Source organism: Spermophilus citellus (genome assembly GCF_964194105.1).
Source record: "Spermophilus citellus genome assembly, chromosome: 1".
Classification (NCBI taxonomy): Eukaryota; Metazoa; Chordata; class Mammalia; order Rodentia; family Sciuridae; genus Spermophilus; species Spermophilus citellus.
This window is the reverse complement of record NC_138182.1, coordinates 230,474,752-230,494,071: the sequence shown is the minus strand read 5'-3', so window position 1 is coordinate 230,494,071 and position 19,320 is coordinate 230,474,752. Positions and strand designations below refer to the sequence as shown.

At 37.5% G+C, this 19,320-nt stretch overlaps 1 protein-coding gene across 1 annotated transcript in view; it reads right to left on the bottom strand.

The window, feature by feature from the left end:
- Positions 1–19,320, bottom strand: part of IQGAP2 (IQ motif containing GTPase activating protein 2) — a 285,989-nt gene that overhangs the window by 97,653 nt on the left and 169,016 nt on the right. The window contains exons 6-11 of the mRNA XM_081284983.1: positions 15,743–15,810; positions 15,327–15,440; positions 14,392–14,570; positions 12,240–12,327; positions 8,479–8,642; positions 4,617–4,777 (exon numbers count right to left, since the gene is read on the bottom strand). Of these exons, the coding sequence (XP_081141109.1) occupies positions 4,617–4,777; positions 8,479–8,642; positions 12,240–12,327; positions 14,392–14,570; positions 15,327–15,440; positions 15,743–15,810 (774 nt within the window). The remainder of the gene's footprint in view (positions 1–4,616; positions 4,778–8,478; positions 8,643–12,239; positions 12,328–14,391; positions 14,571–15,326; positions 15,441–15,742; positions 15,811–19,320) is intronic.

The following is a 19,320-nucleotide window of genomic DNA, read 5'->3' as shown; positions in this document are numbered from 1 at the left end:
TGCTAACATGAACTAGTTAGCTGAAACCAAATAAATTTCAGAGTTAGTTTGTTTTTGTATCTTTACACCAGGAAAACGAAAGCCCATTCTCTATGTACATAGAGATTCATTTGCAGTTCACTACTGACTTGCTTGAGGTATTTGCTAACTACCAGCAGAGGTTGAAAGAAGTAACACATTGAGTCTAAAACTGTTTTCCAGGTTGTGACAAATTTTCTCAAAGTTCTGTATGTTTTAAGGAAACATGAAAGAATCTTCCCCAAAATAACTTGAGAAAAAAAAGTCTTCAAAATAGGAAGTGATGATGACAATTCATTTTCTGTATGAATGAGGTCTTCCCAAATACAGGCTGAAACTGGCTAAATCCTAAATGCTCTGTGTGAGATTTTTACCTTTTCAAGAATTTAAAACCTAAGAAACACTCTACCACTCTAATATCTAATAAATAACACTGACTCCCATAACAATTAAGATAATCAGTAGCTTATACTGGCTAACATCCCTCAAAGACAGGAACCATCTATAAGAAAGTGCAAAGTGATTCACACACTAATGTCTAAGTCATGATCCAACAGGAGTAAAGTGAGGAAGCTTAGGATGAACACAGAAAAAGACCCACAAACACTCATCATCTCTTTAGAAACAAATACCAACAAGCCAAGAGAAAAGACTATAGGGGAAACCCAACAGAACTCAACAGGCTTTTCCAAATGTATAGTTGTCTCCAGGACTGAAATAATCAACCTTGGGAACCATTCCATAGTCTGCTGACACAGATTGAGGTCCTTCATCTCCGAGCTCTCTTCCCGCTCTGCCATAGATGGACTAGAAAGGCTATAGATCTAAAAGACCTTGGAAGCTCTGAGAAGACTAACAATCCAATGTAGTTCAGCAGATTTTTATTAAGCACTTATTACATCCAATATATGTGATGGACACTAGAGGAAGATTAGGAGGAACGAGAGGAACCATTCAGACCAGGGGGCAAGGAGACAAAATTTCAAAACAGGTATAAGGACAGAGCACAGGGCTGCGGTTGTGGCTCAGTGGCAGAGTGCTTGCCTTGCACATGTGAGGTATTGGATTAGATCTCAGCACCACATAAAAATAAATAAATAAAATAAAGGTCTAAAAATACAATAACATTATTCAAAAAAAAAAAAAAAAAAGAGCACAGTAAAGGCCACAAAAGTACAGAAAATTCCAAAGACTAGATACGATAGGATTCAAAGGAAGGATAAGTGGAAGAAAATTCTTAATGGTGGAACAACTTCCCTGGGACAGACCCTAAACCAGGCACTTAATCATCAAAACAGTTATGCAGATGCAGAGTAGGGTTTTTGTTGTTGCTGTTATTTTGTTCTGTGCATTTTTTGTGCAGAAAGAAAGAAAGAAAGAAAGAAAGAAAGAAAGAAAGAAAGAAAGAAAGAAAGAAAGAAAGAAAAAAGGACTCAGCTAGGGAGGTGGGACACAGATATTTTGGCTCCAAAGGTTGTATTCCTTTAACCACATCATGCTAGTTCCCAGAAGAAAGAACTTAGCTGGGATGAGAAGCATGGAAACAATTCACAGAAGCATCATCTACAGTAGGCAAGGCTCCAATATTATGTTGAGCAGTGTGGGATGAAGATACTAAATTTTTGTTAGTGAAAGGAGCATGCACAGGTACAGACAGGAAAAAAAAAAATCCATGAAGTGGTTGGATCCAGCTTGGCTAAAGTGCAAAATAGGACTAGAGATGTAGCTGGAGCTAATATCAGAACAACATGTTTGGAGTGTGGAGTTCCTAGATGAGAACAAAGAACAATTAAACAGAGGAACAGTTAACCTGGAACAGTATATTCCCGGATTCAAGGCTAACCCATATGTCACTTTTGTGAGAATTAAACAAAAGAATCTCTGGGAAAATACAACTATAGGAGTGGAAGCCAGGTGAAGAGGTAGAGACTGTGCAAGGCTTCATCAAGGTGGGCCTGCCCAGCACCCCTGTGCTGTGAATCTGTACAACTATAAGGAGTGGCCCTATGGAGCAGTGCTTTTCAAACTTGATAACCTGCAAGCCCTGGTTTCCAAGAACCCAGGTTGATATTGAAAGTGAAATACTGAGGCTGTGGAAGATCACTTGGGGCTAATGTGACAATTAATACAAGAACAAAAGTGGACCCTGAAATCTCATGTTGATACTGGGTCACCGAGGTAGTTGTCCAGGTGATCCAGAATGTACTTAAATAAAAATGTACAAATCATCAAAATATACACATTTCAAATGTTTCTTCTACAAATCACTTAGACTCTGTATCTGTAGGTCCTGATTGAAATTAATAGGTATTGTTATGGTTTGGATGAGTGTCCCCCAAAGGTTCATGTATTAAAGGCTTGGTCCCCAGTGTGATTCTTGTGAGGAGGGATCTAGTGGGAGGTCCTTAGGTCTTTGGGGGTATACCACTAGGTGGAACTGTAGGGCTCCGTTTTTTTTTTTTTTTTTTTCTTTGCTTTTTGGCTCATGAGGTAAGCTATTCTGCTCCACCAAGTGCTTCCACCATGATATGCTGCTACACAAAGCCATGGGCCACTTGAATATAGACTAGAAACTCCAGAACTGTGAGTTAAGATATACGTTGTCTCTTTAAGTTAATCATCTCAGGTATTTTGTAGTAGTCACACAAAACTGACTAAAAAAGGTACAAACATAGTGGGTACCACTTCCTTATGGGGTGTTTATAAATGGAGAGGGGATTTTTGCTCATCAAAATGAATGACTGGATGGGTGGGTTCATGTGTTAAAGACTCGGTCCCTAGTCTTTCATTTAAAGGGCAGTGGCTGGGCTGCTAAATATATGGAATAGTCCTGACAATTATGCCCCAAGATGCATCAACAGATTGTAGCTTCACAAGGGAGAGACCAGCTTTGCATTCTGTTCCAGAACCAAGAGTGATTGAAGCCTTGTTAGGTAAGAATGAATGGTGAATGGTGAATGGCTGGAGCTGGGGCTCAGTAGCAGAGCACTCACCTAGCCCGCATGAGGCACTGGGTTTGATCCTCAGCACCACATAAAAATTAATATATAAAATAAAGATATTGTATCTATCTTTTGAGAATGATGAATGGATGAAAGAGAAAAGAAAAGAGGTGGGAACTGTAGTGGTTATTACAAAACAAAGTGAGAAACATAAAGGTTAAATAAGGGTGGTTGTTGGGAGCAGAAATGTTTTGCAGCAGCATCCTGATACAGTTTGACTACGGAGACCAGAAGGGAGCAGGCTCCTCACAGCACAATGCTGCTGGTGCTGGCAGAAGGCAGAAGGAAACTCAAATGGAGCTCGAGGTTTCTAAGCTCGGAGAAGAGGTTGATGGGAACAGTGGAGGCAGAAATAAATTACCTTGGAAACAAACTCTGGGGAGTTATATGAACCAGATGGTTTAACTAAAGTAGAATAAGAACATTAATTTCTCCAGCAAAACTAAAAAAACTAAATTCACTGTCTTCCCAGTACTTTTTGGTCATTTTGTTTGTACACAAGTGGTCAAACACCACTTGCTTAAAATCTAAGAAGTCTCTGATTTTTTTTCCCTCTTTTCTTCTGTTTACTGTATATTACCCAAGACAATCAGCCAACCTACAGATTAAACTAGTCCGGGAATCAGTATCTAAAAAGGCATTTGTCAAGATCTAGGCAGACATCTCCCTCTGGTGGTCACAAGAATCCAGGGTTCCCTCTTTTTAAACTCAAGTTTTTGTCTTACTGAGTCTCTAATCTGAGGGCTCAGTGTGTTAGTATTTATGAGGCCCTGGGTTCAAATCCCTGCACCAAAAAGAAAACAAACAAACAATAAAAAGAATCTTTAATTCTGGCTCTTTAATTTTCTCTTTAGATCTATTTTATTACAATATCAGTTGTACCATCTAGAAGCATATTTCAGGAACATGAAATGAAAGATACTAAATTGAGGTTGTTACCCACTTCCACAACCCATTGCGGGCTCAGGATTCCTCTGGCTTAATAATAGAAAGAGTGGAGTTTGGTCCTGTCCAACTTTGAGGCCATAACTCCAGGTTCAGTTTCCTCACCAGTGAATTGAAAAATTAGTGGAGTAGATGATTATTAATTTGCTTCCAACTCTTCTACAGTCTACTGTCTCCAAGAAGCCCTTAAGGTATGTTTTCAATGATTCCTCTATTTTTAGCCCATTACATAATCTGTCAATGACCAGTCAGTCATTAATTGCCTCAAGATGATCACTTTAAAATTTGTTTTGTTCCCCCAAAGAACACAGTGATACACACTTCTCATCCCAGCAACTCCAGAGGCTGAGACAGGAGGATTGCAGATTCTAGATCTGTCTCAAAATTAAAAAAAAAATAAATAAAAGAACTGGGAATATAGCTCAATGGTAAAGCACCCTTGGGTTCAATCCCTAGTACCAAAAGGAAAAAAAAAAGGGGGGGGGAGAAGGAGGCCTCTAGTAAGAAGAACTCTTCAGACAGAGTAGACTAGCTCTCAAGAAACATGAGTGTGGAATATGGATTTTTCCACCAAGGAACAAATTCTTAATTTATGCTATCTGCCAAACACAAATTTCTGCATTGAAAGAGGATTTGGAAAATGTTCCTTACCGTTCCACATATGCCTCATCCAGATTGTTGAAGCCTGTTGTGGGGCTTCTGAGTTGATTCTGCACAGACACAAGATCATTGCTTTCCAAGGCCTGGTTTAGTAAAGCAACAGCAGACAACATTTCCACCGCAAACAAGAGGTCCTCATGGGCCAAATAGTTCTGTTAGCAAACACACAGCAATGTAAGGTCCTCAAATTATAGGATGTGATAGGGTGTAGCATGCACACTGCAAATAACAATGAAAAGGCAAAGATTTTGACAGCCAAGCTGAGAGGTCATTGCCTACCTACTTCTCATTGGCTTTAAAGAATAGATAAATGGCTCCTAGGTTTTCCTTAGATGATCATTTGGGGGGCTGCATTAATTATGACCAACAGTTATAATTCCAGAAATATCTGCATTTCCATGGTTGATACCTACTCCCAGCTGTATCGGCTGTTTATAGGCTCAGGCTAACCTTATAATTAAGCCAAGGTTTAGACAAACCTGACTGAGAGTCCCCTGTAAGATTTTTAGCACAATTAATGATTATTAGTTGAATTAAGGGTAAAAAAGAGGGCAGAATTTCACCTAAACATTGTAACTCCAGAAAAATAAATCAAGATCTTTAATTAAGTCAACAAAATTGTTTCTAATTCCAAAAAAGCAAGGTTAAGTAACATTTTTATAAATTTTTATAAATTGGGTAGAACCATTAAAATATACTACAAAGTCTTGTTATCTGAAGAAATTTGAGGTAAATATTTCATAAACTAGTAAGGATCAACAGATTTAAAAAACTTATAAATCTAGATTTGGCTTATTTAAAAAACATATATTGGGGCTGGGGATATAGCTCAGTTGTTAGAGAGCTTGCCTCACATGCATAAGGCCCTGGGTTCAATCCCCAGCACCACAAAGGAAAAAAACAAAAAACAAACAACAAAAAACATATCTTAGATTAAGAACATCCTTCTCCTTCAATATTTTTTCCATTTACCCATCTTATACCACTTTGATCAAACTTTAAAAGGGAGATTTCTTTAATGTATGAAAGGAACACAAGGAAGAACTTGAAAAACAATTACAAAAAAAAGCTGATATACATCTTTATCTTTTAGGATATTATAGATAATATATCATTGCTAAAACAAAGGGGGACAGTAAAACACGTCCCTTAATGCCCCTTTCTGTTCCCCAAAATCTTACCATATTAAGGGAATAATGAGAGCAAGTCTGGGCTGGAAAATCCATATACATATAATCTCAAAGTACAATGGCTTTCTCTATGCACACTGGGATCTAGGGCAAGTTAGTGTTATCTGTAGAAAACTACTTTCTTGCACGTACACTAGGACAGTTGCTCCTTGGGATCCTGCCAGACAGAGCAAACTAACTAAGCCAATGCTGGTGATGTCACTGTTTGGGAAGCCTAACATATAAAAGCCCTTTCTAATTAGGGACAGGCACAGATCTGAGGGCACCGTGGAAAGGATACATGTCACTAATTCAATTGGCCACCACTGAACAAAACACTGTGAGGGAGAGGAGGCACTGCTTGGCAGAGCACTATGAGAGATGGAGGTGCTATCTGTCAGCCTATGTCCTCTGAACTCTCCTTGGAACTGTCACTGATCTCTTGAAAGCTTCCCCAACAAATCTCCCATGATGTTCTGAGGCATTTTCTTTGGCCTGTCTGCAATCTACCCCACTCTCTTGGCATAATTAGACAGTGAACAAGACATGTGTATAATGTAATATTTATATACAAATGCATTATTATAGCTTTCTGGATCTCCACAGAAATATTGAAGCAAAACAATTTCAGAGTAACAAAGCAAAATTTTACCTTCTAAAGCCACTAGGAAGAGGTTATCATATGAAGCATGTAAGTAAATTCTCATCTAAATACCTTACATGAACTACAGGCACAAGATTGCAAGTAAAGAGCAGAATGGAACCATTGCCAATTTACCTCCTCCACTTCTTCCAGTGCACAGTTCATGAATATCTAAAGTAGGCTATAGCAAGGATGAGGAAAAAACAAGAAGAAATGTGGCTGGATGACCACAGATTGACTATGATCACCTGGAGATAAATGACTGAGCTATAATATAACTGACTGTGGGCTTCAAAGTTAGACAAGTACAAGAAAAAAAATGAATGAAAGAACCTAAGTGTAATTTAAGAAAACAACCTATTTTTGCCTTTATCATAAAATATTGTATTTTTATTTAGAAAACAGAAAGTCTTGATTATCAAAAATAAGAAAACAAATCCAATCACCCAAACTCTTTAGGCTACACACTTTTCATTTTTAATTCATGCATTCATTTTTACAGGTTTTGTACTTCTTTATTTTCTGACTACAAAAAAAAATGCAATATATTTTAGATTCAAGGCATTTTCCCCTCCCACTTAGTGTGGGTTATTTTTCTGATCATTATAATTTTGATTGGTTGCATGACATTTCTAGAATATGGAAGTGCCACAAATTAAGAAATCCATTATTGAACATGGGTTAGTTTCCTGTTTCTCAATAGTATAAACAATGCTGTGAAATATCCTCATGGTTAAAACTTTTCATTCATATTAGGCTCATTTTCTAGAATATAATGGTCCGGACCAGGGGCCTTTGATGTACATTACCCTCCAGAAAGATTGTACCATTCACACTCCTAATAGTTATTTAGGAAATGCCCACTACCCCCCATTTATACCTACATTGGGTTAAATCCTTCTAATAAAAGCCAGGAGTGATGGCACAGGACTTTAATCCTGGCAACTCAGGAGACTTGCAAGTTCAAAGCCAGTCTCAGCAACTTAGCGAGGCCCTGAGAAACTCAGCAAGACCCTGTCTCTAGATAAAAAATAAAAAGGGCTGGGATGGGGTTCAGTGGTTAAGTCCCTTGTGTTCAATCCCTGGTATTATTAAAAAAAAAAAAAAAAAAAAGCCCTCTAATATACTAGTATGTAATCTAATCTTAAAAATATATGTATATTTACTTCTGAGTTTCAACTTCTCATGTGTTTGTCATTTGTATATTCGTTGTCTTGTGAATTGCTTGTTAATGCTTTAATATACTATAATATAACTGATGTGTGTGTGTATGTGAGTGCTAATTCTGATTTTTAAAATCCAATCACTAATCTTCTGTGTTTCCTTAGAATTTTAAGTTCTTTCCTTTTTTTTTTTTTTTTTTTGGTGTTTATGTGTGTGTATGTGTTAGAGATTGATTTTAAGGGTCTCACACATAAAACATTTAACCTAGTCTTGTAGAAATTTGACAGATGATATGTGTAGTGAACTAACACTTTTTTGAACAATGGTTAAACAGTTGTAAGGATGCCTATTTTCTTGAAATATGGAAAATTTTTGGTTCAGCTTCTAGTACTTTAAAGCATTCCGCTCCCCTGCTTGGCTCATAGAAATACTAATAAACATGCTCTTACAGTAAACTTATGTGAATACTACAGTTGAACCCTATTAGCATGTGAAAGAATAAAACCAAAGCCATGGTGTTAATGTTCTTAGTTGTACATTTCTAGAAACGTTTTAGAGCTAGCTTATTTTTCTATAGCAAAACATTACATATTTTAAAAACACTTCAGTATAATTAAAAAATTATCTAAATTTCTTCCAAAAAATAACACAGAATTGAAACAACCTGTTTTTATGTGTATTCGTGTGAATTTCTAACTAGGTTCCTAGAATCTTCTCATAGTCTAAAGCAAGAGTTAAAGAGGAGGGAAGGCTAGGGATCTGCACAGGTAGGTCATGAGGCTGGAGATTAGTGTGAGTGAGAGACTCTCCCCTCCCCACCCTCTCCCTGCTTTCCTCAGTTGCTTTCTTTCTGTGCAAACAGTCTCTTGGGACTCACCATGGTGTTCTGTTTCTGGAGGTTGAGGAGTTCATTCTGATACATAGTAGCAGCAAAGGAATAGACCTCAGGCAGCTGGGCCTCTGGTTTCTTCAGTGCAAGCAGTGTATTTGCAGGGTCACCTTCCCGAATGACAGCATTGATGTGGTCCACGGCAGCCAGTCCTGAGGATGGGTTCACATGGCTCCTTCAGAATAATTGTCGTCCCCCACACCCCTGCCCAACCCAGCCAGCCTTTCTTCCCAAGAACTATAAGCAGTTTCCAAGAACTCTGAAGAGCTGCAGATAGGGGACAGGCAAAACCCTGGAAAGCCAACTCAGTAATACAAGTCAGCCCAATCCTTGGAAGAACCTCACTCAGCATTGATGGAGCTGGGGCTACAGGATCATTCCTGCCTAGTATGACTTCCCTTCAAAATCCTTGCTTTTGGGACTAGCTCTGGTCCCCTCCTCTTCCATGATACCTTCAAACTGTTTCAGTCCCTGAGGATTTCTCTCACCTTGTAAACTCCCACAGCTATTTAAAACTAGGCTATTCCACCAGGCTTTTCTTCCATTGCTCCTTGTGGTTTAGTACTGCTTCCCTAAGAAGACTTAAAGCTACATGAACACTGGAAAACAAGTCTTGCCCAGCTTCTGTATCCTTTCAATGAACTGGCATTTGGTAAACCCAGATAGGCACTTGGATACTTTGCCACTTCCATCATCTGATACATCATAAACTATGTAATCTTCCCACCAGTTGTTACAAGGAATTTTAGTGAACAAACTAAGGGTGCTTGGAACAGCAGATTGAATTTAGCTGATTAGGCATAAAAACTGAATTGCTAAACTAATGGAAGAATGGGTGATGAATTCTATCACTGGAGCCTGCAGAGTGTGCCCTCTAAACAAGGCATCTGGGTAGCAGGAAAATCAAAGACCCATAGATTTCTAGAGATTTTCAAAGCAAGTTTGTTTGGTAAAACACGCCTGGGCTGCAGCTATGATTATTCTACCCTTTTTGACAAGATGACAATTAATTTTTTCTACTTTTGCAAAGAGCATCCCTTAGACTTTCTGCTAAGAAATAGCAGGAAACATGACTAATGGAGGACTTTGAGTCAATCCCAACTGGAAACATGTACTTAATATAAAGAATCTTTGGATCCCAAGCACTACATTTTTATACTTAGAATTAATGGGACAAATATCCAGAAAGGAGAGTTGGCGATTGTTTGTGGTGTCTATTTAACTCTGTTAAAGTTATCGAAAGCCTTTCAGCTACATCTGGAAGTACTCTAAGTAGGATCTTGCTTCACCTCTGAGAACTTTATTATGTGGGTTTGTATAACTGGATGTTAAATATTCAGAAACCCATACCCTTAAAACCCTTTTAATAAACTGTTTCTTCTAAAGAAGTTTCATCTTTACTCATTTATACTGCCTTTAATAAAATTTCCAGCCGTGATCTTAACATAATATAGTGTGCAATGAATGGAACGCATGAGCCAAACACAAGAGCCAAATGACCACAGTTTAAACAAAACTGAAATCTCTGAAGACAGAACCATTGGCTTTACCACCAAAGCTGTCACCTAGGCCATTACAATGACTGCTACAAATGTAAAGTCTCAGCATTTGTTTAATAAGTTATTTTTTAAACTTTATTTAATTTATTTATTTTATGTGGTGCTGAGGATTGAACCCAGCGCCTCATGCATGCTAGGCAAGTGCTCTATGGCTGAGCCCCACCCCCAGCCCCTTAGCCTCAGCATTTTAATGTAATAACCCACACAGCTGGGGAAGAGCTTGTTAAAGTACCTATATTTTATTTAGATTTTAAAGTGCTCCTCTGTCTCATTGTCACATTACCAACCAAAATAGCTTCAGATTGTTTTTACAAGACTACTTTCAGTCCTACCGTGCTATAAATTTCTAGATGAGGACAGATCAAAAACTTCAGAATTATCTTGTTCTGCACATTTAAAGCCACCAAACATTGTAATGTCCTTTGTCAATTTCAGCTAATTATTCCATTATGTGCAAATCATCCAATGCCTTTTACTTAAAAATAGGGGGAAAAAAGTATAGCTAATTTGGCATTAAATTTGCAGGCAGGAAATTGTGTCATTGTATATTAAATATTTACTTATAAGGCATTTTATTTAACATGAAAAAGACTGTTTTAGTGGTTGTAACCATTTCAAAAATAAAAGATGGTAAAAGATTATGAAACTATTTCCTTTTTAAGCTATGGACTTCAGATGTTGTCTTACTGGTCATATTAATTTTTTCTTATAATGAAAATTCTCACCTTTCAAAAAGAGCAGAAAGAGAAACCTGAAATTGGAATATCATATACCATCACTAACCTGATTCAGATTTAATAGGGATAGAAGAATAGAAAAATATACCCCCCCAAATAATAGGATATTGACTTAAAAAAAAAAGTCACTTGAGAACTCTCAGCTGTATTGTATGTGAGTTAAATTCTCAAGTTTACTCAGTTGCTAACTGCCAAACATTGACATTAACTTTATTTGATCTTCCTTGATTACTGTTTGAACCCTTTGGGACTTTGTTTCTCCCTAGCAACTTAGGAGCAGACTTCTGAGTAACACCTGCAGGTGTGCATTTCCTTGAAGGTGTTCATAGCAATAAAAAATATTCCAAACTCATTTAGGAAGTTACATATAGGGCAAGATTTAATACTATCGTAATTAGTGAACACTTCAAATTAAGTTTGACAGTGGGGTTCACATGCTTTAGGTCCAAATGTTCTATCATGAATTTGTTTTTTTAGAGGGAATATATGCATTGTTTACATTGATCTAGAGAATACAAAAGTTTAGTAGAATTCCTTGCTGCCTCTTCTGAGGCTCAAGTAATAAAAAATTTTACTAGAGGAAGAAAGAGTCTAATAACAAGACTGATGGGTCTGACCTGCATATGTTTATTTTAACCACCCAAATTTTCTATTCTTTATAGTCACATAACTGAACAAGGCACTAGGAGGAATTAAACTAGAGAATCAGGGAAGTGAGACTCAAACCTGCCATTGTATAATTTTTAAAAAATTTTTAATATTTAGTTTTCAGTTTTCGGTGGACACAACATCTTTATTTTATATTATGTGGTGCTGAAGATTGAACCCAGTGCCCCATGCATGCCAGGTGAGCGTGTTACGGCTTGAGCCACATCCCCAGCCCTGCATTGTGTAATTTAATGTGGCCCATCGATAGTCTTACTCTCTTATAAGTCACATGCTAACCAATTGCTATTGGAGCTCTTATAATCTTATTCTCTTGCATTAAAACTACACAAGCTGTAAGAAAAGAATTCTTGCAAACTAAAGACTAGTGACTGAGAAGGAATAAAAGGCATAAGTGTCAATAAAATTTTTTATAATTCCATAGAACACCATCAACTATCACAGGCAAGGAGATATAATCTTGTGGTCATAATCTTTCACTAAATAACATTCAATAATAGTCCAAAAGGGACAGATTCAAAATATGAAGTGTACTGTACCTATAATGAAACAGGAAGGTAGAATCAAACTAACTTCAGGGAACTTGGAGATACTTTGTATGGACTGGGAGGAGGTACACCAAAAGACTCCAAATGTCAAATGTCAAATTATGATTAAGAGCAATACTGACATTTACCAGATTTTTCATCCCACAAAACAGTTTTGGAAGTACACAATTGTAGATTCTAGTAAAGGAAGTTTGTAGCTTATAAAACTATCCATTTCCTTCATATAATCCATTACTTACTATTGACTTTATTGATATTTCCTTGGATTTCTGCTTGTGTCAGCAGTTCTTCATATGCATCTCTTTCTTCTTCTGAAATACAGCTATTCTGCAAAACAAAGTCTTCAACTGATTCCTAAGGTTCAATAAAATCTTTCCAATACTCAACACTTGATTGCAAAAATGCAAGCAGTGATTTAAAATAATCCACTAGTTTTCATTTCAGGTCAGTACAAACATTTGTGAAGTGCTTGCTCTGTGCAGGCAACTAGGGGAGAGACATTCAGCAAGAATTACAAAGGACAGATCCATTGACTCTTAGAAAAAGGCTAAATTTCTAAAGTGGAAAATATTAGGCTTCATGACTTAGTATTGGGGTTTTTGTTGTTGGGTGTTTGGTGTTGGGGGGGCACTAGGGATTCAACCCTGGGCCTCACATATGCTAGCCAAGTATTCTACCACTGAGCTACACCCCAGCCCATTTTTAAAAATTGTATTTGGAAATATGGTCTCAGTTGTCCAGGTAGGGCCTTGAACTTGGAACTCTCCTCTCTCAGCCTCCTGAGTAGGTTGAACCACTAAACCTGGCAGTCTTGTCATTTTTTAAAGTGAAAAACAGCTAAATATTGGTAATTTCACTTGATTTGATCTAATAAAATTAAGAATGCAAATAACAATTATTCACAACAGAACAGATTCTATTAAAAAACAGATTCAAACTAAATTGGGAAGGAAACTTTGAAAAGCATTAACAACTGAGGAGGGTTTGGAGGAACAGAGTAACCATAAAGGCTGATTGGGTGACAGGAGATAGACAGCAGGAGTTGGACACACAGGTCACAAAGCTTGCCATGTTGGGCCATCAATGGAATATATGTCCAGGGTTAGCTAAAAAGGTAGAGAGGTCAGTTAGGCCTCATGGAGGCCTTTGAAGGCCAAGCTAAGGACCTGTACTTAACTCAGTAGGCACCAAAGAATCAGAAGAGGTTTTGGGTGGGGTGACATCAGATCTATAGTTAAAGATTAATTTTGCAAACTCAAGCTCTGAGAAGGGTTGGCTTGGAGAATGACAGGAATCAGGGAAACCCCATGAGGAAGGTGCTATGAGTCCTATGACAAGGTCAGGAGGGTAGCACTAAGACAAGTTTGGTGAGACTAGACCAGGCACTGGATTTAAGTTGGCAAAAAAAAAAAAAAAAAAAAAAGGACAGAATATAGCCATGAGTAGGACAGAGGGGACACAAAGAGTCTGGACAAGGTGGTTGTCATTCCAAACCAAGGATTTGGGGGAGGAGCATTGTGAGGGTGGAGATGAGCACTCTTCTGCTGTGGTGGAGTGCAAGGCCTGGGAGACAGGGACGATGAGATCTGGAGGAGTAGTAGAGAGGCCTATTTGAAAAGAACTTGTACAAAGTTGATGGGTGACTTCCTCAACAAGTAGATGAGCTCAATGGAGGAAAAACAGAGAAGTAATCAATGTTGGACCTGGAAGGATCTCTATGTGTAAAAGGAGGAAGAGAAGGAGACACTAAGAGATCAGGGCTGAGGGAGCAGACAATCTCAAGGCAGTGAATGCTGGTAGAAGCTACCAGGTGAGGAAAAGCCATAAAAATAATGTGGCTAAAAGTGACTAGAAAGAGCCCAGTGAGAGAAAGCTGGTGATGAAGTAGAAGTCCTTAGTGTGGACAAAGCTTTCAATAACTGGTTAGACAGGGTTAGGATCAGGAGCAATTTGTCTTGCTGAGACATATTTGCTACCTTTAAATGTATGAAGGGTTAACTCTTAGGAAAAAATGAAGATAGCAGATTAAAAACTACCCTCTTTAAACTTTACCACATTATATCATTCACCTCTACTAATAAATACAAAGTCACTTGGCCAATACAGGATCTGCTGACGGTGATCTTTGGCTACTACTTCTACATTTTCTGGGTAAGGAGTATGTTTATGACATGACCTTCAATCCTTCCAACCTATAATATTCTTCATAAAAAAAAAGTCTATCTAATTTTGGTATGTAGTATATGGTCTTCTTTCACCCTTACATTTCCAAACCAATTATCTATGGACAAAGAAAGTTGATTTTAAAATATCATTTTAAAAAGCAAGGCTTTTTAAAACTAGTAAATCATATTCATAACTGTATTTATTACTCAGAATCTTATTAAGTACCTTCAGTCTTGCATTTTCTTCTTTTTTCTTTTTGGCTTCCCAGAGTTCTTTCTGATATTCCTGTGCGAAGTTGTCATTCACTAAAGTTAAAACTGCATTTGGGTTTCTTAGCGTTATAATGGTCTGTTCTGCTACTCCCTTTTCGATAGCTTCATTAATGGCTATAACTGCAGCATGTACTGCAAAATTAAGAGAAAAAAGAGAATTTTGTCAGCAAAAGACAACATCAACAGTTGCCTTGACATTACATGAACTCAAGCAGTTTTATTGTCTTCCTTGGCTTCTAGTAAGTATGGAGATAGAGATAAACATCGGACATATCATGGAGTACCTGACAATCTTTCCTCATGTCACTTTGTCTTTTGTTCTGATTGCAGCATCTGTTAAGTAAGCCCTATTTGTTTATTCAACTTGCACTGAATGGCTAAAATGAGCTAAGCTTGTGAACAACCAATAAAAAAGAAAGAAAGAAAAAAAATGGACTGGCAGCAACAAAACATAAAAAAATAAAATAAAATAAAATGAGCTAAGCACTGTCAATCATTAGGAGTTCAGAGATACGCTCTATGGTTAAGGTAATATAGAACATTTTAAAGTAATAAGTAGATTCCAAGGAATACCTCTAATTTAGCTTGTAACCCTAAAAGATTCATAGCAAATGTACCCTATCACTAAAATGTAAAGACACAGAATGTAGAAAAATATTTTGGAGAATGAAGATATTTCTGGAAATTCTTAATTTACACTGTACAAAATCAATTACTTGATTACATTCTGACAGACATCCTCAAATTAACTAACTATAATACATACAATAATGACTTTCAGCATTCTTAAAATATCTTCTAAATATACTATTTTACATCATCAAAACAAAAAAAATAAAGTATGGGTAAATTGCATATCAATGATGTTTGGATTTTAGATAGACTTACATGCAGCTTCATCCACAGACAGTTCATTGGCCAGAATACCACCTATTTTGCTGAAAGATGGCATTTGTATTCCATATTTCTCAAGTTCTTTTCTCATATTACTGATTTCTTCCTCTAAAAAAGAACAATAACAAAATGAAATAAAGCCACACAGAGAGAGATGGAGGCAGTACATTCATATCAACAAATGCCTCCTCTGGAAGGTGGGGTGCTTTCTAAACAAGGGCATTAGGAAGAGTCCAGCCTGAGAGTCTCATCACACAAACATGGGGAAAGTTGAATAAAACAAGACAGGTAAGTTTTCTCTTCTGGTTAACAAAAGAATTGACAACATCAAAATGAAAAAGAAAGTCTCGGTACTTTTTTTTTTAGTAACCAGATTGTTAAAAAATACATATATATAGAAAGAATAGTACCTGTGAAGTCCACTTTGCCCAACAAATCCTGGATCTGGGGTGCTATTCCTAATTTGAACAGATATAAACTGAAAGACAAAGCACAAAATTATCAGGAACTTTTATCATCATAATTGTGTGTGGGGGTACAGGGGATTGAACTTGGGGGCTCTTTGCCACTGAACTACATTCCTAGTTCTTTATATTTTTAAATTTTGAGATAGGGTTGCACAAATTTCCCCAAGCTGACCTTGAACGTGCAATCTTCCTGCTTCAACCTCCTCAGTTGTGGGATAATAGGCATGCACTAGCACAGCTGGCTTATCATAAATCTTCAGTTGAGAAGGACTTAAGACATACCATATCCAATCTATTCATTTTACAGATGAGGAAAGTGCATGCCAAGGTGACATAGTCCCTGTGGAACTATGAACTACTTAGAACTCCAGTCTAAGTGGCAGAGCTGGTCTTCTATATTACACAGCATTTCTATTGAGTCAACTAACTCCATCATTCATTTGTAAGGAGAATAAGAAATTCAGCTAGTACAAAACAACAGGTAATAAATACAACCAATATTTCTACGAATATTACAAGATTCTTATTTGATTGAAAATGCAGCTTGGATTGTATTTTTGTTGCAGCTGTTGTACTGACAACTTAACCCAGGAGTGCTCTATCCCTTGAGTTAAACCCTAACCCTTATTTTTATTTTAAGTCAGTGTGTGGATAAGTTGCAGAGACTGGCCTCAAACTTACAATCTTCCTGCCTCAGCCTCCTGAGACCCTGGGATTACAGGGATGCACCACCCCACCTGGCTATATCTTTATATAGGGGTACTTAACCACTGAGCCTTTAAAAAACCCAGCCTTTAAAAAAAAAACCAAAAAACTTGAGACATGATCTTCCGAAGTTGCTTAGGGTCTTGCTAAGTTGCTGAGGCTGGCTTTGAACTTGAAATCTTCTGGCCTCAGCCTCCTGAGGGGCTGAGATTACATGTGTGTAAAACTATGCTCAGCTACATTCTTATTTTTATAATAAATCTCTAAAATCACCCAAATTTCCAGATTGAAAATGTATACAACATTGAAAACTTTCAATGTATTTTGCCAACATTTGATTTTTAAAATTACATTCATTTATCATTTATGTGAAAGGGTTTTTTTTTTAAAAAAAAAAAAGCCCTTTTGTCCCTTTGCGAGATTTTAAAATTTAACTTCAAAATATATATATATTTTTGGTAGTACCGGGGAGAGAACCCAAGGGCGCTTTACTACTGAGCTACATCTCCAGCCCTTTTAAATTTTTGAGATAGGGTCTTCCTAATAAGTTGTCCAGGCTGACCTTGAACTTGTGATCCTCCTGCCTAAGTTTTTGGACTTGCTGAGTGTTAAGGTTTAGAGATGAGGAGTCCTCCAAGAGCTCATGTGTGAGACAATATAAGAAGATTCAGAGATGAAATGATTAGATTATGAGAAGTATAACCTCATCAATGGATTCATCCTCTGATAAATTAACTGGGTGGTAACTGTAGGCAGACAGGGTGTGGCTGGAGGAGGAAGGTCACAGGGGGCACACCTCTGGGGTTTATATTTTATCTCTGGCACATGGAGCTCTCTGTGGTTCCTTACTGCCACATTCTGAGCTGCTTTCCTCCACTGCATCCTTCTGCCATGATGTTCTGCCTCACCTTGGGCCCAGATCTGTGGAATTGGTCATCTATGGACTGAGACCTCTGAAACTATGAGTCAAATAAACTTTTCCTCCTATAATGTTCTTGTCAGGTCTTTTGGTCACAGTGATGAAAAGCTGACTATAACACTGGGATTAAAGGCGTGTACCACTATGCCTGGCTTGAGTTAATTTTCTAGCTCTGTTCTCCTAGGAACCTAGTAAAGGTACACTGTCAACTTCATTACCAAGCTTCACTACTTGGGCGGGGGGCGGTAACCTGATTGATCAGTATATCTTGACCTGAAGGAATCAAAATATACCCAACATGCACCATATCTTTGGGCCCTCCTGAGTTCAGTAAACTTTATAACTGATATATACTTTGCAGAGAACTGGAAAGCTATGTAGTAGGGGACATAGTAGTTACAATAGACAGCAACTCCCCGGGGAGTGAAGCTTTTAAGCCAGGAGGCTTGAACCTGCCAATATGACTCCCATTTCTTTTTTTTTTCTTTTTTTTTTTTAAAGAGAGAGTGAGAGAGGAGAGAGAGAGAGAGAATTTTTAATATTTATTTTTTAGTTCTCGGTGGACACAACATCTTTGTTGGTATGTGGTGCTGAGGATCGAACCGCTTGAGCCACATCCCCAGCCCCATGACTCCCATTTCTTAGCACCAAAGTTGTTGCTGGTGTACTGGAGAATAGCTTCTAGATAGCTATGTAGACAACCATGTGGAGTATGTGGAAGATTCCCAGGGAGAGCTGTCCTGCCAGTTTGCTGGGCTTCTAGACTCTCATCCTAAGCAACTGGTGCCAGGTGTGGCTTATGGCAGATGTGTGAAGTTGACTGTCATCAAGTCATGTGAAAGCCGTTTTCTTTGCCCATTTATCACCTCAGAATAACAGCAGAAACTTTCCCAGTTAGGGACTGGGAGTATAGCTTAGTGGCAGGGCACTTGCCTAGCATGTTCAAGGCCCTGGGTTCAATCCAAAAACAGCAACCAATCAATCAACCAATAAATAAATAAATAAATATTTTCCCAATCTAATAGCAACAGCATGTTAAGTCTATATTTCCTTCATTAGTGATTAGGTTAAAGATATAATGACCATGTAAATTTCTTCCAGGAAATGTGTATTACTGAATTTTCAAATTTTAAGAATTTTGAGTGGGGGCGAGGTCCTTTCTTTCACTCCTCACCTCAAAATTATACCAAAGGACAAAGAACAAGTGGTAATTTTAATTTCAGTTCTAAACTCCAAAGTGATATTCCTATCTTGTCTAAGGGAAAAAAATATATTCAACTTTGGTCATTCATCAATGTGAAACAGCCATTATATATTCATAATTCGAAGCTAGAAGGACAGGATACATTTTTTAGTTTAAGTTCTAGGTCTTTTGAGATCATCAAAGATACAAAACTGTTTACACAGCTATTGAGGATTTTATTACCAAAGGTTCATGCTAAACAAGTCATTATAATTAAACTACATCATTAAGACACCATGTTGACATTTTGTAAACCATAATATTTTATGAGCCATTTCCCAACTCATTATCACATAGAGAAAATATTCCAGTTGAAAGGCAGCCCCTGGGCTGGAGATGCAGCTCAGTGGTAGAGCACTTGCCTAACTGTCCAAGGCCCTGGGTTTGATCCCCAACACATACACACATACATACATACACACATGTGTTAAAGAAAAAATATAAAAAGAATGCATGAAATTAATGAAACATCATCCTCTTCACTAGCACCTTTCTAGTAATAGGAACTTCAAAATTAAGTGGAATTTAATAGGTATAGCCAAGCTGCAAAAAGAATCCTTGAGAAAAACAAACTATTATTTAAGAAATGAAAATAAACAAATGATGATATATGTAACTTTGTGCCAACTTTTTTCATAGTACCTGATTTGCAAA